Below are 21,812 nucleotides of genomic sequence, written 5' to 3' on the forward strand. Positions count from 1 at the left end.
TTCCACAGCTACTGGCATTACCACTGCATCACATTAACTAGCAAGAAAACCATCAACTTTTAGAAATATATTAAACCTACATTTAGAATAAACCTGAAAGTTTACTTGTCAGTACCTATTGTGTATACCAACCTTGCGCTCTTATGACTGCTTTGAAGCGCCGTGGCAAGGTGTACCGTGACTTTTGGCACTCCACTGTACAGGTATATAGTTTAGGATCCGATCGCATACAACGATTCAAGGGGAGGGCGAGGGTGAGGGACAGGATCTGTAAGCAGTCGATTAGAGTGCTAGACTGCAGCTAGATCCAGGTACCTTACTCGCGACCCTTTGCGGTCCTTCATGGTACTTCGCGGTCTCCATCTTTTCCTTTGAGATCCTGAAGGTGATTTGGCATAGCGAAGTTGGCAATTTCCCACGGGAGCCCAACTCCACGCAGTGGTTCCGTTTTGCCAAACAAGGCGCAAAAATACCGCTATGCCCGCTCGAACTAGCATAACAACAGCCCACGGTGCCTTGACAAGGGACTGAAGTACTTGCGTTCCTAAGTACCTGTACCTACCCAGATAGGTATCTCTAGACAAGGTCGAGGCTCTGCTAGACCAGCCAGTCGGTCTGTGCTGTCATTGCTCAGTCCAACACAACTTGGTCAGGTTGCAGCAAAGGAGAAAGCCAGGCGGGCGAGAGGTTGTGTACACACCCCTTGCTAAATGCGTATCTGCACTGCAGTGCCTACTTAGGTGCCTCAGTAGGTACTTGTTTTTGGGGCCGTTTTTCTTTAGCCCCGTTTGCAATCAGTGAAGCACCGATCGGAACCCAAGATGGTTGAACAAAGGGAACTGGCGAACTCTACCACCTAGACTGCACCACAATGCAATTCTCTGGATATACTAGGGTAATACAGATGAGCTGCCCTCCAAAGACATATTAACGTTAAATATAAATTGGAATCAGTGGTTTGGTGTCTCTCAAGTCGTTGATCGAATTACTGACCTACTTAGGCACACCCTAAGGTACTTTACCTAGGTAGGCACACAAGTTAACTACTTACAGAGTCTCTGTAGGGAGCCACTTTAAGTAAGTGGTGTGCGGGGGGTGGAACCTGGTTTTGTCGTCACGTCTGTTGTGTGCTGTGTGCTGTGTGCTGTGCTGCGCTGTGCCTTGATTTTGCTTCATGCTTGTGCTTGGTCCTTTCCTATGCTGTCGAGATGCAGGAACTTTTAAGGCAAAGTACCTAGCTTTGGCCCAGTGTCTACCGGCTAAGTAGATAAGCTATCGGTAGGTTCAAAGACATTCTGTCGGAGTCGGTTTGCTTCTGGCTCAGTAGAGTATCTTGATTATCCGTAATTGCTTGCCACCCCTCCTGGTTCACTCCCCTTATTATTACATCTACTAGTGTGTGCTTGGTCGCGGTACGTAGTGATTATCTGCTCTTCTGCCGGCCCCCGCTCGCCCCAGGTAATTAATCTTGAGAGGGGCATACATAGAATGGCATCGAGTACGTGTGTGTGTGTGTGTGTGTGTGTGTGTGTGTGTGTGTACGAATACTTGGACAAGACCATTGCGGATTACCGATAATGGGCACACACATGCACACATACTCTCTCTGACAACAAACAAGGCCCGCCCCGTCAAACAAAGACAAAACGACGACTTTTGAACCTGATATACTATATTGTCTTTGCCCGAGACATACCTAAACAACAGGGACATTGTCTCTGCCTTGACCGCACGTACCTTGGACGTAGCGCTCGCCCTTCCTCCCTTTCTCGCTCGCCCGCTTCCCTGTTCTCTCTGCCTTGTGCTTCCCCTCTCGGTTCTACCAACCCCAGTCCCGTCCCATCTCCAGCACGTCCTGACCGGTCTGTCCCCCGTCCCCGTCCCTCGCCAGAGCCTGTGCCAGCCGCCAGCACACCCGCGAGCCGTCGCAGCGTCGCATCCCTCTCCTCCTGTTACTCTTCTCCTGTCCCGTGCTGCAATGACAACAGCAATCCCGGCGAGCTCTGATTCCTCCCCGGCGCATGCTCCTCCCCATCCGCCTCAATCTCATCCTCACTCTCAGCCAACCGCCGTAGCGCGCTCCCTCTCTACCCAAATCCGGCCTCCTGTCTCCGCCTCTGGGCCTCCTCCAAAACGTACCTCCTCCACAAACCACCACCATCATCACCACAGCCGAAGTCAACAACTCCAGCAACGCTCCCACTCCCGACAATCCTCCTTTACAACTACTGCCGCTGCCGCCGCCCCTCCTCGTCTCGTTCAAGATCTGCTCCCGCAACATGATTACGAAACTGCAAAAGTAGTCTCCTACTCCAAGCGCACCGTCCCAAGAGACCAACCACCCTCGTCATCTCGCGCTGACGCCTCGCGTCCTCAGCGTCACAGCAGCACCACATCCAATCAGAATTCTCACCATCGCATCTCCGACATGCCCGCAAACACCGCCGTCGCCAACAACGCTGGGCCAGCTCCCGTGAGCAGCCATGGCGCACCCGACCCAAGAAGCCCCGGCGCGACTTCCTCCTCGAAGCATACCAGCAGATCCCGTACCACTATCCCTACCCCATCTGGAAAATGGATTCTGGGCAAGACGATCGGTGCTGGGAGTATGGGCAAAGTGAAACTGGCCCGCAAGGAGGATACAGGCGAGCAGGTTCGTTCCCTCCCTACGCTTTACTTCCACTGTCCTCCCATTCGTTCTGACCCTTGCCCCTTTTGACTCTAGGTCGCCTGCAAAATCATCCCCCGTGGTTCCACAGAGGATGGGCACCAAACCAAAGCAGACAAGGAGAGGGCCGACCAATCCAAGGAGATCAGAACCGCCCGAGAGGCTGCCATCGTTACTCTCCTAAGCCACCCCAACATCTGTGGCATGCGAGACGTCGTGCGTACGAACTACCATTGGTATATGCTCTGCGAATACGTCAATGGCGGACAGATGCTCGACTACATAATCTCGCATGGCAAGTTGAAGGAGAAGCAAGCCCGTAAATTCAGTCGGCAGATCGCCAGTGCTCTCGATTACTGCCACCGCAACAGCATTGTCCACCGAGATCTTAAGATTGAAAATATCCTCATCAGCAAAAATGGAGACATCAAGATCATCGACTTTGGCCTGAGTAATCTTTTCGCCCCGCGCGGTCACCTGAAAACCTTTTGCGGTAGTCTTTACTTTGCTGCCCCTGAGCTTCTCCAGGCTAGGGCCTATACGGGTCCCGAAGTTGACGTGTGGAGCTTCGGTATTGTCCTCTACGTTCTAGTCTGCGGGAAAGTTCCTTTCGATGATCAGAGTATGCCCGCCTTGCATGCCAAGATCAAAAAGGGCCTGGTTGATTACCCCAGTTGGCTTTCAAGCGGTAAGACTACGAATTCGTGGTTCATTGCTGGACTATACGCTAACATGCTGCAGAATGCAAGCATCTGCTCTCTCGAATGCTTGTTACCGATCCCAAACAACGTGCCACAATGCAGGAAGTCATGAATCATCCATGGATGGTCAAAGGATACAGTGGACCACCCGACAATGGCCTGCCGCCGCGAGAGCCGCTTACTCTTCCATTAGACGCTGACGTAGTCAACGCCATGACTGGGTTCAACTTTGGCTCCCCAGACGCCATCAGAGCTCAGTTGACGAGAACGATTGAATCCGAGGAATACCAGCGTGCGGTCAAGCTATATCAGCGTGAAAAGGAGCTCCCCCAGCCGGCCAGAGACGTCGAAAAGAAGCGTGGCTTTGGCTTTGATTTTTACAAAAGGAGGAACTCGGGCAACAGCCGTGATACACTGACGGCGCCAAGTTCCGAGGCTTTGCAGCTTGGCAATGATCCTCTCAACGCATTCAGTCCCTTGGTTTCGATTTACTACCTGGTACGAGAGAAACAGGACCGTGATCACCTTGAGAAGAACCCGGGTGTTCCGAATGCTCCCAAGGAGAAGCCTGCGGTTCCCGAGATCACACCGCCACAAGAGGCGCATACAAATTCATCGGCCTACGAGATGCCTGGTGAGAGGGCCACTGGGGGACGCTCTCGTCCTCGCGCCAGAACTCACGGGGAAGACGAGGCCCCCGATGCGGTCAAGAACTCACAGCTATCACCGACAACACCTCTTTCACCGGAGGTACCTCCTGAACCACTTCCTAAGAAGGAGAGCACGGCAGCTGGAATCCTTAGACGATTCAGCACCCGAAGACGCAGAGATCCGGAGAGGTTAGACAGGGACCGGTCTCATCCCCCGGTTGTTCAGGTTCACTCTCCGTCAGAGGCTTCCGCTCCGTTGCCCCGCAAGAGCTTCAGCATCCGGCGAGGCAGACGGGAACGTGAAGAACCCGACCCTCTCCCACTGCGCTCTGGTAGTAGCCAGCCACAGCACGGTGAGCTCCTCAGTCCACCCTTATCCGCTGGGGGTCAGTCACCGCGCCGTAAGGGTTTGGGCCGATCTACTAGCGTCAATTCCGCAGACATGCGTCGCCGTGGATCAACTCGGGCTCTGAATGAACCGCCACCAACAAGTGGGTCAGACCAGTCAACATCCATGGACAGACCACAACCTGCGCAGAGAGAAAGTCAGCAGACACGAGCGGCCTCCATGCGAGCCAAGTCGCTTGGTCACGCTAGGCGCGAAAGCATCCAACAGCGGAGACTTCGCCGGGAGGAGGCAAGAGAAGCAAATGTCCCTGAGGAGACGGATCAGGAGCACGAGCAAGGCGACCAGAGCGGTGTCTCAACTGACAGGCTTGATAGTTCCGACCTGGCTAAGCCTGTCTTTCTCAAGGGTCTGTTCAGTGTCTCGACAACGTCAACAAAGAATGTGACGGAAATTAGGGCGGATATCAAACGGGTGCTCAAGGGTCTTGGAGTTGATTACACCGAGATCAAGGGCGGCTTCTTGTGCAAGCATACACCTAGTATCGACCTCAAGAAAGTACAGGATCCGCCCGGTAGCCCTGGACAAGCGCCACCAGGGCACAGGAGACGCTTCAGCTTCGGGGCTATCCGAAGTGGCGACCGAGAGAGAGAAGACTTGCGCGAGACGGAGCGAGGCCCTATCACACCACGTGGCACCGGTAGGAACGGGGTCGACCAGAGTTGCTCCAACTCCGATGTCTCAGTCGATAGTGTCTCGCGGGAGGCGGGAGGCTCATCTCGAAGAGTTCCGGGCGAGACGAGCACACACGTCCAAAGTGACCTCGGCGGAAGTATGGTTTTGGAATTCGAAATATTCATCGTCAAGGTTCCGCTGCTCTCCCTCCACGGGATTCAATTCAAACGGTTGGTGGGAAACACATGGCAGTACAAGAACATGGCCGATCAGGTTCTGAGAGAGCTTCGCCTGTAGACGGACAGACTCATGAACAGACAATGCGTACTATTGGCCATGGACTAGCCGGAGTCAGATAGCAGACTTCAGCGGCCTAGGGCGAAGCGTGGATTTGATGGCGCACATTCTCATCATATGGCCATTTCTAGCCTTTGATTTCTTTCCTTTTGTCTCGGCGGCCTTGCTAGCGCCGAGTTGATTGGCAGCCCGATTATCACGGTCAACAGCTTGGGGAAGGATGGCATTGTTTGAATAGGCGCTCATGCAGGCAAACCACGGCGATGCTGTTACAGGCACTAATTCAGTTTTCGGTTACGGAGAGTCAACATTTCTGTATAACACTATTTGTGAGAGCCAAGTCGTGATGTCTATTGTGAGGCCCCCAAAACAGATGCTCATTATGCTGCCGCGGAAATATATGGGCTCGGGTGGGCACATAGCTCAACAACTTTCCATCAAACTGCACAGAATACGGAGTAACAAGCATTTGAATTCGAGACCCACCTGCGAAGCTGCCCCCCAACGGCGGCTCTGTAGGCCCGGGCTAGATACAGATATTGCATGCCTGAGGTAAGCTGTGGCCATGCTGTCTGTGGGGAGTGTCCCTGAGTCGGCCCAGTGCGGGTGGCCCGCCCTCCAACCAAAGGAAGGCCGGATGCCTTCTTCTATTAGGTAATCCGCTGTTAGCTCACACGCTGTCACATTGCGGTCGCCTCGTCTGGCCTTGCGTACCTTCCTTGCTTGCCTTTGCCTTGTCTGGCTCAATCTTCAACCTTTCCTGGTTTATTGTGTGCTTCACACAACCTCGACTTCGAATACGCACTTGCCTCCTCACCCACGTGCTCAGGTCTTCCGAAAGGTTCGAATACGCGCAACCGCAATACGCACCCTTGCGCCTTCGTCCGCAATCTCCTAATACCTTGCGACCCAGCTTGCGCGCGCAGACACCCAACGCCTGCACGCACCCCGCGAAATTGACCCCGACAGACCGCTGCCCACCGCACATCCATCGACATCTCCGTCCTCACAGCCGCGACCCACCAGCGTCAAATCCGTCGACCGCTACGCCACTAGTTGAGAAAGATTGGAGAATAATCAAAGAAAGACTATCTGGTCGTCAACAAATCCTGAGCCTCTCACCTCCCGGCTGGTACCACTTTGGACTTCTTCCATCTTAACATCTTCCGCCGAACACACTGACCTGGGTCTTCAAGATGATGCCCGCACAGCACGTTTACGGACACCACCAATTCAATCCACAAGCCGACTCGGCATGGATGCATCAGCAGTCAAACCAACACCATCATGCCCAGCAAGCTGCTGCCGCTGCCGCTTCTGCCGTCCAGCAGCAACAGCAGCAGCAGCAGCAGCAGCAGCACTATAACCGACTCGCTGGAGGTCACTCTGCCGTTCCTTCCCTTGGCAACACGCACGCCCCGGATGGAGGTCACGACAATATTTCTGAGGATAACCGAAGAACCATGGCCTACATAGCTGATCTCTTAAACGAGAGCACTCGTGAGGCTGCTCTTTTGGAGCTCAGTAAGAAGAGAGAGCAAGTTCCTGAGCTAGCTTTGATTCTGTGGCATTCATTCGGTAAGCTTGCATTCTCGAAATAGAGTGTACGAATAAATCATCTAACGCCAAGTTCAGGAGTCATGACCTCCTTGTTGCAGGAAATTATCTCGGTTTACACCCTCCTGAACCCGTCCCAACTCACGGCTGCGGCATCCAACAGGGTGTGCAATGCCCTAGCTCTTCTCCAGTGCGTCGCATCTCATAACGATACGCGCACGCTTTTCTTGAATGGTATGACGCTCCACACCAACTCTCTGGGTCTCTCATCTGGTCATGAGCTCACACACATCTAGCTCATATCCCGCTCTTTCTCTATCCCTTCCTTAACACGACATCGAAATCGAGGCCATTTGAATACTTGCGCCTGACGTCGTTGGGCGTCATCGGCGCCCTTGTCAAGAACGACTCGTCCGAGGTTATCAACTTCCTTCTGACCACAGAAATCATCCCTCTATGTCTTCGTATTATGGAAACGGGCTCCGAGTTGAGCAAGACTGTGGCTATCTTCATTGTACAGAAGATTCTCCTGGACGACAATGGCCTGAACTACATCTGCGCCACCTACGAACGCTTTTATGCCGTGGGCACCGTCCTAAGTAACATGGTCGCTCAGCTTGTTGAACAGCAGACTGCACGTTTGCTTAAGCATGTCGTCAGGTGCTTTCTCCGGTACGTTTCACTCATTTTCTTGCATGGCAGTTGTGGTCCATGGCTAACTGGTAGGCATCGAACAGGCTAAGCGACAATGCTCGTGCACGTGAAGCCCTCCGCCAATGTCTCCCAGAGCCTCTTCGAGATGCGACCTTTTCTTCCGTGCTTCGGGATGACGCGGCAACGAAGAGATGTCTAGCGCAACTTCTCATCAATCTTTCAGACAATGTCGTCGAACCCCCCCAAGGGGGGCACCCAGGCCTGTGAGGCCAAACTTACTTGACATACTGTAACGTTTTCGGGCCAACATAGACTCATGCATAACACGGCGACTCGGAGGTCAGTGATTTCATTGGAAAACGCAAAAGCGTCGTGGCCTTATTGATACCCGCTTTCTTTGTTCCGGCTTGGGGCATATCTGGTTGATCTGGAACGCATCTTCGACTCGCGGTTTTCATTCATTCTTTCTTTGTCTGTAGCATCGGAAGGGACGGAACAAAAAGCAAGGGTTTTTTTTTTTCTTCGCCGTTCAGGGCTGGCGATGGGCGATGGGGCTACGTCATTTCGTCATTTGATTATATGGTAAGGAGCAGTCGGATTGGAAATGGCGCCGGAGACCGGGGGTGAATGACCGTCACGGGCTCTTTGGGCACGATGCAAGACTATGTGGTGTTGTTATCGCCTTATGTTCGGCGGTGAAAATGGCAGCACTGACTTCTCTTGGGTGGCTCAAATATGCGAGCTGTCTTTCTGGCAGCGGGTTGGGGGGAGTACGGGGTTCTGGTGCTGTTGATAGAACTCAACTTTCCCATGTACATCAAGGCTCAATTCCAACATCCAATTTGATTCAACTAGACTGACCACCACCCACTCTGTCCCGTTCAATCCAGCTGCTCCCCCTATTCGCAATATCCTATATTCATCACTATGCACGTTGGCGTCTCTCTGCGTTGGCCAGTACAGTCCCTTATTACAATCAGCTCTGATGTCTGCGTGCTGTTTTTCTGCAAACCAACTGCAGAAGAGAGTGCCTCTACATAGTTATACGCGCAGTGTTATCGGCAAGGGCTGACCTCAGTGCGTGATTCATCGTTGTTTATGTAGCTGGCATGTTCCATGACCTGCTTAGCCACTAAGACAACAAACCATGCACCCCTGCCAAGTACACATGCGATCTTCAGGACAAAAACTACATTTGCGATGTAGCCCTGGAGAGCACGTATTGGTATTGGCAGGCCTACGTTGGCCGAGTGTGTTGGATGGAACTCGTAGACTGTCGCTTCGCCTTTGTGTTGGTCTGCCCGAATATAGCAAGATCCCGTACAGACGGATCCAACCTTCATATGCTGGAGACTGTGATATAACGGTGTTGCACATCTGGCCGGTCGTTTGACAAGTAAAGATCTCGACCAGCAAACAGTCATCAAGCTCTCTCACACACCAAGGTTAGTGTGACTGATTCCAACCTGCATCTTTCCAGTACTGAAACCCGGAGGCGACCGTTGCAAACATGGTCGAATGCACACTAATCAGTCCAATTGCTTCGGTACCCCATGCAAGGAGAAAGTTTCCACATTATCTCGACTGCCGAAGACAAGCAAACAAACCCGTACTCAGGAGAAACAGATTATAGCATTCGGGTGGGCTTACTACTTCTTGATTCTTGCCGCTATTGTTGTTGGTGGCAGATAGTGTTGACTTCTGGCGACTCTGCAGAAGCATCACTGATATTCCTGTGACTCAGAGTATGACTTGAAAAGAAGCAGGCCATTGCGATTTAGGTAGATCATAGAGACTGTTGAAGAATGAGATCTACGGGAATGCTAGTAGCAACCGTCGGGAGCTGTAGGTAAAAGGCACTATGTGACATTGATCGCCACACTCCCTTTCATAACCTAAAATCTGCGATCCGCCTTTGGAGCCTATTTTGCAGAAAATTGGCAACATCAGCATACTTAGCACGCCTACGCCATGATATGAAGCGGGCACGGCACAGGGCATCACAATGACCAAACGGCGAACACATATACTAATTACGCAGCGATGTTTCCAGCTTCGGCACAGTAAGCCCAGTGCTCCCTCGTAGCCTTTTTCTAATCTAAAATAGTAGCAAAATATCATCTTTTCGCTCTCCAAGTGTATTATGCTGTTTGGGGAACTGCTCCAGACCAGCTCGCACCATCGGAACTACAAGAGAATCCACTCTTGAGGACTACTATCACCGGGTAGAAATCTTGCACTTTACCCACAGCTTCACGAGCTTACAGTCATTTCTGAAGATCGCATTCAAATTGAAATTTGTCAACATCATAGTGGAGATTGCTATTGAACTCTGTCGTCACTCAGCAACACGTATATGACTAGCGGAAGTGAAGTATATAACTAAACTCGAGTGATGACTGATTAGGACACCTCATACGCTAGACATTGAGCGATGGGATGATAGCTTCTGGTCCAAATTGGGACTCATATTACAGAGGATGAAACTAATAAGACAGCATGTTGACGCCGACAAGAACAACGGCTAGAGTATCCATGACCTATGGCACCAGGCCAAAGCCACCGAGCCGGGCCCATCGCCGCAAAAGTCAAGACGAAAGAAAACAGTGGTCAGAATTCCAAGGCAGCATCGGGCTCTAAACCGGGAAGGAATGGAGCCTTTTCTCTCGGAGGATATCTGGATGGTTGTGGCAGCGTAATGGGCAAAGCTCCTGATAGGATTCCGAGGTCAATCCTGTTGCCGAGAATTTGCACCAGGGCGCCGGGGCAATCAATCCCATGAACCTGAATCATGGGCCGTGTCTCCAGAGACAGCTGTGATTACTCTCGCTTCTACGAGTTGCCAATGAAGAACGACAGATAAGACGAAGGGAATGATGTGGTACATTCTACTGAAGCAGGGCTCAAGGGGCGCAACTCAGGGCGCTCAGAGCACGAGGGCAGAAAACCCTCACGACGATGCCACCATAACTGTTGGTCCATAGTCTTCGTTGGCGTTGGGCATCGTAGCTCCGTCGAGGCTAACCTGGGTGAGTCTCGCAACGAGCATGTTGGTAGCTAGCATGTACAGGGTTCATAAGAGCGTGAGTGAAATTTTGGTATCCGAGAACCAGAGCTTGCCCCTCAGCAGCAACCAGTACGGCGGGCTGCCGTTAAAAGCTTACCAATCCAGCCCTAAAATACACTTCCATTGGAAAATAGCCCGTTTATATCCACCCCAATGGATAGTTGACAAATGTAAATCCGTCCTTGCTCTATGGCCTCACAGATGGGTTTTGATGAACTTGTCAGTAAACATCTCAGGTCGGGTGCGCGGCAATTGGCGGCAAGCTCTGATGCTTGATTTGGGAGGTATGAGGGCGGCAAAGATGATGGTAGTTGATAAGATTTACCACTGCTACTCATGTTTCTAAAGATAGGCATACAAAACCCTATCGGACAAGGCATGGCAGCATTAGAATGTCATCTTTCGTAGTTTGTGTCACGTTTTCATGGCCTGGCACACCCCTGGGTCTAAAGATGAACAACAAGAGACCGCTGGATGCCTTGCCAGCCCTACGTTCTCGTAGTTTCCTCGCAAGAGCCGCGACGGAAACAACCCAATGCCGTGCTGTTCAGATGAAAACAAGGGTTCAAAAAAGTCAAGGGGAAAAAGGAGGGAAATACAATAATAAAGCGTCTTACTGCCATGCGGGCTGGACTTTAAGCGTCTGCCTGATTTGGAGGTGGCAGGGCATGGCGCCCATCGGGCTGTTAACTGGCAAACGCGACGCAATGCAAGACGATAGTATATGCCTAGCTCAGAAAAGGTGCGGAGAGTATGGAATGGCTGACTTGGTTGAACGGAACGGACGGACGGATGGGTGGCTTGAAAGATTGGTGGTCGGAGGGGGGGGGGGTTGACAGTCGAAGTTTGGTCCGAAGGACGTCGGATGCAACGGGATTTGAGAAGAGGACAGGCGCTAGGCCACAAATAGACACCGTTTGAATGGTTACACACAATGCGGCTTAGGGCCAGCCCAGAGACTTCCAGCCTGCCTCTGGAGGCGCAGGTGCAGGTGCAGATGCTGGTGCAGGCTCAGCTTCTCGTGTGTAGCGGTACGTACCCATCGATGCGTACACCTGCACCCCCCGGTCTTCCGCCTTTTCCTCACCAAAGCACAGGTGGCCACACCCAAAACTGGCGGTGGCCTTACGGCGCCGAGAGGACAAGACAGATACACGTTGATTAAGTCGTACGCAGACAAGCCTGGGCATGATGAGTTTGACCTGTAAACATACCCAAGGTTCACTATGTTGGCCTTATTCTCCCTCTCCCTTCTCTCCCTGTTTACACATAAACACATGTAAACACTCACACACACACACACACACACACACATACACACACACACACACACACACACACACACACATATACACACACACATACGTATAGAGTACTTGTCGCACCTGGGACTTGCTCTAAGATGTACATAAATCACTTGCATATGTCTGCTGAGGGGCGGAGGCGCCATTAAGCCCCTTCCGCTGACGCGCCGTTGAGCCTAATCAGTCATATTAGGGGGAGGAGCGGGTGTCTAAATGCCCGTCTCGGCGTACACTTTCCCTATCTCGTTGTACCACCAACGTTTTAAGCCCACGAACGAGTTGGATAGACGAAGGCGTCCGTTAAGGCCAACGGTCGCATTCGTGCGTACTGATGCAGACGCGGAGAAAGATCCAGGTGCAAACTCGTAATGATGAGAGCTTGGGCTTTATTTGCATTTATTGTGTTGCACACTACCCTTTTGGCTGTACTACATGCGCGACCACCCTGCGCAGCCCGCACTAGCGGCAGACATTATGTGATCGGGGGCCATGAACAGCAAGCGAAGAGCGATTACCCTACATAGTGTAGTTCACGCCGGTAGACTACTCCCCTCTGTAAGACACTGATCACATACGCAGTACCTTCATGAGTGTAAAACTGGTAGGCTTTCTGGACCGACTTGATTAGCTTCCCTGTCGTTTCGGCGTGACTCCTACGGCCCGACCATACCTTCAGACGCATGCAGGGTGCATGCAGGGATGTTCGATTGGACAATCATACGCGTAGGTGAAGACACCAAGACAATGCCCCCTTGTGTCTAGCCAGTCCAAGTCGAGACTCCCGTCGAGCTAGTGTACTAGCCAAGAGGAGGCTGCCCCAGCAGGCACTCGCTACAGAGGCGTTGCCTTGGGATTGGCCATCAACCGAACCAGTCGCGGCCCGTGTGTCGTATACGTACACTAGAAGGAAACAAAAGTCCCACCGTGCCGGCCATTGTTGCTTTGTAGCAGGCCAGGCTGAGAGGTAGGCATTATGGTATTAGGGTGAGCCCCTGACGATTGCCAACCATCGACATGTGCCAAGGGCCACGGCCAGAGCCACGTCCAGTGGCCACGCCCATCGTTGTGTGTCATCTCGTAGCCCTCGCACTTGGTGGCCGCCAGACCGACTGTCACTGGCTTGAATGGCTTGTCATCTCTCGGACACGCAAGTACCTAGGTAGCCCAGCCATGGTACCCCAGACGTCGCCATGTCGACGTGGAGCCCGACGTTACAATCAATTGTCTGCATCGGTGTTTGGGTTGATAACCCCAAATCCCGAACCTGCGGGTGGGATCCGATATCGAGCGGCTTCGGGTACGGTAGCAGGCTGCCTACCTGGACATGGTTAGGACAGACGCACATATACATACGTACACCCTGCAGTGGCCTGGCGATGGTCGGGATTGAGATGAGCGGATGCTTTTAAAGGGAGTTTTGATGCGGGCATGGCAAGGCATGAGGGTTTTGCCTAGTCTGGGCAAGATAATGCGACGATGCATCGACCAAGACAGGCGTTGTTCTCCAAAGGCCGCTGAGAGCACAATGACTGACAGCTGAGGTGCATCAGAGATGGGAAGATGCAAATACATGGACAATGTAAGGGCAACTTCGAGATGGGAAGAAGGCGCGAAGACCGAGCAAACGGCGGAAAGTTCGGGGTGTCTCGCCCGAGCGTTCGGTTGTTGCAGCCTGTACTACAGGACTTGGTACATGGCCAGGCCCGCTACCTACCTGGGTAGGTGGGAACACTACCTAGCAAGGTCCGCGCCTAGGCGAGGTCACGTCCTACTACGGGCAGGCCAAGCTGGGGTCACACAGCATGACACCCCCCCCCCCCCCCCCCTGTGTTTTCTAAGTGCTGACACAAGACTGCCCAATCAGCAGCTGTCTATGTCGCTCCTTCAGCCCTACCGCCCCCCTGCTCCTTTACGGTGTCGCCGACGCTTGGCGTGTGCGCCAATGCTCCTTCAACCCCGCCATGGTCCTCCGCCTCTTGCTCTCATATCAGTCCTTTTCCCGCCTGCTTCGTCCTCACTAATCGGTCCCCCAAGCCCTGTGTAACACGTCTCCTCCGCCTTTTCCCCTCGTAACTCGCGCGATGGATAGACGTGCCTGAACCCCCCCCTTAACCGAAAGGTCGCCTGCGCGCGCCTACGACGTGCGTGTGCAACGAGCGCCCATGCCCATTGGCTTACATAACACACACCCCACCTTCTTCTTCTCTTACACGCCTACTCGCACTCCCCTTGCACAAATCAGCAACGACGTACTCTATTTAGGCATGTCTTATTCACCTTTTGGATTCCTCCCAGAACTAGCCGAGCCGGGAGCCTCATGCTGCTACACAAGGAACAGGACTCTGCTCTGCATACCGTACGTCATGCATGGCCAGTATGAGCAGTCTACGGATAGTTGATTTCAAATCTACTCAACTGACACCGACTCTCTGTCTGCGGTGCTATCTACCGTCTGCTTCTCCAATCTCGAGTTACCTACCTTAGTTAGCCACACCGCCACACCGCCAGAGCACTCAACGCCCTCCACCCTCTTCTGCCTCCGGACGAGTGCGCCTTTTGCAATCAATGCCTTGCTAGGTATGCTTCACACAGGGCCTGAGATGGCCATTTGTTCTGTTACATACCTCTATGCATGCGCTAATTTCAAGCCTTGGTAATGGTTGTGACCAGAAGACGGCGAACCCAACATTTTATCCCTTGACAGCCAATGTAGCTGGTCGCTTGGTTGACTTTCCGTCCCCGCCGACAGGATACCACCTACCCACCCAGCTAGCTCCAAGCGCCGAGATAGTTTAGGTCCAGCTTGATATTCCGCTCACACTCTCCCTTCCAGCCATCATCAGCCATACGCATGCGGCATCATCCAGAGCACACGTTGCATCCGTAGCCTTGCCCCTACCGTGCGCGCTGTAAACTACCTTACCGGAGGTACCTCGCGGCACGGGTGGAAGGGCGACGGCGGGTGTGGGGGGAGAGCTGCGTTGCCATGAGGTACCACACAGCCCTACGAGCCTCCGCCCCTATTCAAATAAACGTCTTACTGGCGCATGTAAACCCATCATCTTGCTGTGCGGCGTGGATGATGCAGATAGTCGCCGAACAGCCGACCCCATCATATTGCACGTAGACAATGCTACGGCCGCTCCTGTACCGAGCCCTCCGTCTCTGGAGAGAGATGACAAGGATGGAAAGGGTACGCTTCCCAGCCTCAGGCCACATCGTGCTGCTGATGTTGATACCCACTGCTGTGGGTTTGTTGTTCGATACGGATACACTCGCTGCAAACGATACATTTGTACATGTGCCGGGCATTTCTTCTTCGGACCGATGTCGCGTTTAGATAAGAGTGGAGGGGCAAAGGAAGTTGAGCACAATTCGTAAAGACACCCCCCCTTTCCGCAGCCTGTTGCTCCCGGTCAACTTTGGGGGCCAAGATGTTTGCCGTGGAGTGCAAGGGCGCAGCTGCTGGATACACCAAACCAGTAACGGGGGAGGGATGGAGGGAGAAAGCGGGTCGTCGTTGATGATTCTGCACCGAAAAAAAAACGAAAAAAAACCCCCCATGGCCGAATGAAGCAATCGTCCACCATCCACTTGCGACTCACCGGCGCAGATAGAGCCGTCGTTGTCAACTCATCCAGAAATAGACCAGGAAACAAATGTCCATCGGAGCGGTATGCGAGCGGAACCTATTGGTTGGCCGTCTCTAGGCAGCAGCATTCGGGGCGGAGTTTACCAAGCAGCAGCGCCATTTTCCGCAACACCGTTCATTTTGACACCCCGGTCTGTAAAGGAATCCCGCCTGTGTAGGTTATTAATTAGCGTACGGATATTCGTAGGTACATACATACCTGTAGTAGATCAAACCCGGGGAATGGGTCGGGTCGTACAGGGTGGCAGGGCCAAGTTAATTACCCCTATGATATTACCCCCCACAGCTGATATCATAATATAGAGGGTGAATATTCACCAAAGTGAAGTCCTGTAGTAGGGGGGTGAACATTATTTAACTAACAGGGGTAATTAACTTCGGCCTGGTACCATCGTACGAGCAGCCTGCCAGCGACGGAGGGGAAGCAGGCGGGGCACACTCACAGAAAATGCGAGCTGGCCAGTCACAGCCCTTGGCGACAAGTTTAAGTGGCGACGGGCCCCAAGATTCCAAGAGGAAACGGATGGAGAAGCGCTTGCCACCTGGTGGCCCGTGTCGGTGCTGCCTCCCGACCAACGGCTTCCCGACGAGCATCTTGGTGGGGGAAGACGGGGAAATGGATTAGTACCGAAAGCCACACCCGCGCGCAGTTCTGCACCCTTCGGGCGAAGCATTTAGAAATCCGGGCTTGGTAGCCAGTCTGAACCGTTGATTGTGTGGGCTTCGTCAGAACTCAAAAGTCGTCGCTGGATCGGATCCCAGCAAGAGCAGTCCTAGGACACTAGTCGCGTGAAACATGATTGGCACCAAGAAATAGACATACTTATGCTGACGAGAAGGAGCCAACGCAGCCCCCATTCCAGCCATGGTCGCGCGCAGAAGATCAATAGTTGATGCAAAAGTCTCAAGCATATTGGCCAGTTGCTGCCCCCCCCTGCCAGACGCCCGAGGATTCAAAGTCGCGGGCTGGGGCCTAAGCCACTGATGAATTTCCTCCTCTGCTTGCTTGGACAAAGCCAATTTCGGCAGCGCGTAGGGCTATCCAGTAGGAGGGCCGGCACTGTAATCGTCCGCTGGTGTCCAAGTGTGCTGATCCCGCAACGCCAACACAAGTCTCGATACGTGGTCGAGTCACAGCACCCTATCGGTAATCCCATAGTTGCCAGGGGTTTGCAGATATGAGCACAAGTAGAGCACCTACACTGTCACCAAGAGTTGACCGACAGAGGCGGCATGGCAGGCACCATCGAAAAGGAAGTCTACCTTGACAGATTTAGCACCAGGCCTCGTTGTGGCGCGTCATGCGTTTGCCCATTACTAAGGTTGACTGTCGCGTGGTAGACCGGCGAGGAGGATTGATTGATGTGGTACATGCGGCAGACATACGCTGCATCTCTGCTTGGTGATTGAGGCGAGATATGTGGTGCAGTGTGGTGGCGGCTTGTTCTGGAACTCCTCGATACGCCGAGGGAGGAGGAGTCGTACTGAACGCTTGAAGAGGGAAAAGGGGCGTAACTGTCGGGAATAGTATCGACGGCGCATGCAGCCCTGTTGGGGCTGAGGACATGCGGGCGATGGTTGACTGAGAGTCCGAGTCCCACCTCCGATACAATGTTCAATGGGCCAAGGCTACAGTGAAGATTCAGGCACTGGGGAGTTCCAGTCGGTCGGCTTTTGCGGGCGTTGATGGCCAAAAGTCATGGGTGGGCGACTGGGTTACAATTCAACTCGGGTAAGAAAAAAAAAGGCATCAGTGCTCCTGTAGACAGACAGTAGTATTCCGTGTGCGGATGAGCAAGGTAAGGTAGTATCTGCGCATCCACGGGTCACGCACAGAGCATCTGTAATTACCTAGTGAGAAAGTGGACATGGGAAAGAAGAGTGAGTTGTGTGTATCCGTATGTGACGGCAGATGGACGAATCGTGTGGCTGCCACTGTCTTGCTAATTAACCAGGCAAAAATAGACGTCTTACAAAGCACGTGGGAGCTGCGTCATTGGGGGCCGAGAAAGCGCCACCCCCCCAAGTGAAGGGTAGAAGAAGTGCAGGCAGGAGGCACTAGTGCACTTCGAAGTCGACAAGAAGCCGTCCTTTGAGAAGGACCAGCAATGCTAGGTAGGCAAGGCAAGGCAAGGCAAGGCAAGGCATAACGCATAACATGGCATTGCAAGAGACGGCCTTTCTCCCCTCCCTCCTCGGTCCCTCTTTGGCCTCTTCGCACTGGTCTCCACTCCAAAGGATCCGACGGATGATTGTATACTACGGTGCCGAGTTCATGTTCAGGGGCTTGGAGCATCTCATCGTACTGCGGTCCACCGCTGACATCAAGACAGGCGGCTAGGCCTCTGTGGAGATGCGCGCGCGGGCCTTGCCTACGGTACCATCATGCTCAGCGGCCGCAATTTTACCCGCTCATCTTCATCTCGGCCATAGTGGTTGCAACGAAGGGGCCTGCCTGTTCATAGTCTGTATCCATAGGGCACCATGTCCTCTTCTTCACTACCTAAGTAGTCAAGTCACCTTGGTCTTAATGTTGCTAGTTTACGTGGTATCGCCGCCCTTATTGCCGAGACGGACGCCTCCCCCCCCTTGTGTCGCAATTGCGTGTAGGTAACACGGAGTTCGGATGCCCTGAGTATGGCTTCGGCTCACTTACAACACACGCTTTGAGTCATTCCAGGACTTGAGCTAAATTGCCTGAGCGACAATCAGAAGAGCATCATCACACAAGATGCAACAGCCAGGATCAACTTTGCCGATATGTTTGGCGATGCGAACTCCTAGCTGGCATTGGGCTTCGGACATGGCAGGGGCCAAAACAGCCTGATGGACGCGACGCTGTGGCTTGGTAGTCGTTGGAATAGCTTCTTTCTACCTTTGGGACAAGGGGTGCCATGATTCCTCTTTACCTCTTTTGCATGCCGGGTCGGTAGAGGACCTCATAATCACCTAGGTACTCAGTTTACATGGGGGAGTAGCGAAACCCGCCGATGCGGGCGTGCAGGTGCCATTTGGCCAGCCTCGAACATGGAGGCTCCCCACTTCTCTCCAGGCAATCATATTTTCTCGGTCCTGGTTGGCAGATGAGTGTGTTCAGTATAGCCAAGCTGAACTACGGATACCTGTACTAGGTATAGGTATACATACTGCTACCTCCGTAGGTAGCCAAGTTTAGGGGTAGCGTGGATCAAGGATGAGCGAAATGATCCTGGATCCGACAAGAGGGGTGAGCTCCGCGCCAGGACCACAGACACTCCACATTCTCCGTGCGACAAGCTCCAGTGGGGCGGACCTGGACTCTTGCCGCACGAACCCTGGTGCCGCCGCTTAACGTTCAGTGCACTGTCCCAAGACGAAAAAGCTTGGCCTCCAGAGCGACATATCCATTTCAAGCCGTGGGATTGGTTGAATTTACGAATTCCCTCTTCCGGAATGGTGCCGCCAAGCCCAGGCCCCAACCCGGGGCCCCACTACGTTCCGTACACTCTGCCGGCTGGCCACAAATGTCCTTCCCTGTCACCTCCTGTCCTTGACCCTTACTACGAACGCAGTGTAGTACCTAGTAGTAGTGACTGCCATGTCTGACTTCTCGAGGCTCAATCCAAGTACGGAGAGGGCATGGGCGAAATTCACTTAATTAGTTGTACGCAGATGAAAAGCCTGACACAATTCTTGTCATCATCGTCGTCCGATCCCCTGACAGCATGTTCCCCGTCTTTCCACGGACTTGGTCAGGTAGTGATCAATGGCTGGGTTCCCAGCTAGCCAAGCTCTTCCGGGACAGGTTGTGTGAACGTGAACATCATGGGCACATGGGATCTGCGCTCGCACCCCCGCGCCTCTGATACCTGCGATGCCAGGCGTGGGGCCATCCGCCCTGCGCGCGCGCTGTCTGTACGAGCATAGCCGAACTGGTGTCATTGCGGTGATATTTCCAAGGGGGCGGGCCGTCCGAAGTTGGGATGAAGAAGTTTCTTACGGGCTCAGATTCTAACGGTGGACAGGCGTGGTGCGACGGGATGGCTCATCATGACACTTGCTGGGCATGAAGGGTCGTGTTAGCGACCGTGCCAGCCCAGCAAGACATACCTCGAGATACGGACATTGTACCCTTGGAGAAAGGGGACGCTTTCCTTATCGTGGCTAGAGCCCTATGATGCCATTACCATTGTTGGTTTCACTCCCGGGTAAATTAGCAGAGATACGTGTACAGGCTTCGGAATCCTTGGTGGCAAGTTCCAATGACCAAAGCATGTTGTATTAGCTATGGGCGGATCTCGGGAGGGACGTTGAAGCGGGGTTGAAGGCGGGCATCATGCGCCCTGATAAGGAAACGTATCTTAGCGCGCTGTGTGAGGAACTTTAGAAAAGCTAGGCCCATCCTGCGGGCTGAGCTAGGTAGCTCGGGGAAGCAGTGCTTCCAGAACTGTAAACCGGAGACCCTCAGACGTTTGCTAGAGGGACAAGTCCATGGAGGCGGGTGAAAGGATCGGCTGTCTCACAGACCAGATAACAAGGCAAAGCTTCGGATCTGGCATTCTCAGGGACGTGAGTTGACGTGGATGGGCCTCTATCTTACTGCCGTTCATCCTTGGGGGCGCTGCGATGGTGCAAATGGAGGTAGTGCGGAACGGGTTCCTTTGACTTCGCTGGCAGATGCACTTCGGGCCTTTGTGACCAGAGGACGAAGGAAGGGGGGGAGGGGTGTGTGTGAGCGAAAAAGCACCAAAGACGAAGCAGCAGCACTCGACTCTCTACGGGCAGCCCTACGACAAAACGGCGGCCGCCGAGCTCTAGAGCAGTCTGTGTTATACGGGCCTCGCGTCAGGGAACGAACGGTAAGCCGCTTCCGCTGAAAATCAATTGGGTACCATCCTCATGTCCGCCCGCACTATATTCACGTTCTCTCTTGTGTAACTTGAGAACCGGCAGGGGTCACGATCCTTGGCACTACGCAACGTGTCTGTCTGGCTGCTCCTCCAAGGCCGTCTGTATTTGGTCGACGCGGAAACTTTTCTCATGCATTTCGGATATATCAAGAAACTTACAAATCAATACGAGACAGCCGAAATGACCCTTGACCACAACCATACTGGACGACTCGATATGGCTGTCACGATTCGATGCTGACCGATATAATAGCTGGTCGAAATTCGGGCCGCAACCTTTCAAGTGCACGCCCTGCCCTGCCGGGGGAGTCGAGACTGCTGTCAGTACCAGAACAAGGCTGGGCATTCCTAGATACCCACCCAGTATGACACACATGACAGACAAGGCGAGGCGAGCGTGTACTGACAGAAAGCGGCTACAAGTGGGCAAAATTAGCCCAAAGCAGCAACTGCATTCCTAAATATCTACCTGTGTGGCACACATGATAGACAAGGCGAGGCGAGCGTGTATTGACAGAAAGCGGATGCAAGTGGGCAAAATTAGCCCAAAGCAGCAACTGCAGGTCCAATGGAATCATTCGTCGTGCCGCTCGGTGCCCTGTTTCTGCATGTCGAATTACACTCATGACACCCCTTTCACAGTTTTATCCTATCGTGCCACTTCCCCCTGGAGTCCAGCAATAGCAATGCCGATTATATATGGGAGACTGAGCAAGGTATGTCATTGTTGTTGTTCTTGTTGATGATGATGATGTTAGCGTTTGGCCCACTACGCCAAACCCCTTTGCGTTTCTCGTACACGCTGTCCAGTCATTGGGTTGGTATAGCGGTGCTGTACGGATACACTGTCAGCATTCAAATAGTAGCAGCAGCCGCCGCCGCTGTTTGAACCCCGAGCAGCAGACCGCGGCTCCTGCGGCCGCCCCTGGCCCCCTGCTCACAAGGTACCGACCTACCTACTACCTACATAGTACGGAGCACATGTCTTCTTCTCCTGTCCTGCCTAGCCCAGATCAGCCCACAATATAATAATTAGGGTAGTACGGAGCATCGTAACCATTTCCTCGATTGGCAAGAATACGTACCTGACCAAGGGTTCGGGTACGTACTCCACCGCTGCTGTCCCGGGTGCGAGCTCAGACTACCAGTACGTACCTCCACCGTATCTTCGCGTGGACAACCGACGGACGACCCTGCCCTACAACAACCCCATCACCTTTCTTCAAGATTCCCTGCCCCTCTACACGACATAGTGGGTAGGTAGATAGGCAGGTAGGTAGGTAACTTATATAGATACAGAGCAGATATCTACCTAGTTAGGTTGCATACAATTGTTCATCCCGAGTCCGCAT

The 21,812-nt window shown here is 53.1% G+C and overlaps 3 protein-coding genes across 3 annotated transcripts; all 3 read left to right on the forward strand.

Moving 5' to 3' along the window:
- Positions 1 to 1,978: 1,978 nt before the first annotated feature.
- On the forward strand, positions 1,979 to 5,337 carry GLRG_08751 (uncharacterized protein; the record flags this gene model as incomplete). The annotated part of the gene is made up of 3 exons (XM_008099301.1): positions 1,979 to 2,653; positions 2,726 to 3,356; positions 3,410 to 5,337. 3 exons carry the CDS (start codon positions 1,979 to 1,981, stop codon positions 5,335 to 5,337), a joined length of 3,234 nt encoding a protein of 1,077 aa, XP_008097492.1.
- Positions 5,338 to 6,533: 1,196 nt separating this feature from the next.
- Positions 6,534 to 7,815, forward strand: GLRG_08752 (cell differentiation family protein; the record flags this gene model as incomplete). The annotated part of the gene is made up of 4 exons (XM_008099302.1): positions 6,534 to 6,915; positions 6,973 to 7,128; positions 7,191 to 7,566; positions 7,632 to 7,815. The coding sequence occupies 4 exons, from the start codon at positions 6,534 to 6,536 to the stop codon at positions 7,813 to 7,815; spliced, it is 1,098 nt and encodes a 365-aa protein (XP_008097493.1).
- Positions 7,816 to 11,549: 3,734 nt separating this feature from the next.
- GLRG_08753 (uncharacterized protein) lies at positions 11,550 to 11,823 on the forward strand (the record flags this gene model as incomplete). Its single annotated transcript, XM_008099303.1, has 2 exons — positions 11,550 to 11,636; positions 11,713 to 11,823. The coding sequence occupies 2 exons, from the start codon at positions 11,550 to 11,552 to the stop codon at positions 11,821 to 11,823; spliced, it is 198 nt and encodes a 65-aa protein (XP_008097494.1).
- Between the last annotated feature and the right edge of the window lie 9,989 nt (positions 11,824 to 21,812).

This window comes from Colletotrichum graminicola, assembly GCF_000149035.1.
Source record: "Colletotrichum graminicola M1.001 genomic scaffold supercont1.41, whole genome shotgun sequence".
Lineage (NCBI taxonomy): Eukaryota > Fungi > Ascomycota > Sordariomycetes > Glomerellales > Glomerellaceae > Colletotrichum > Colletotrichum graminicola.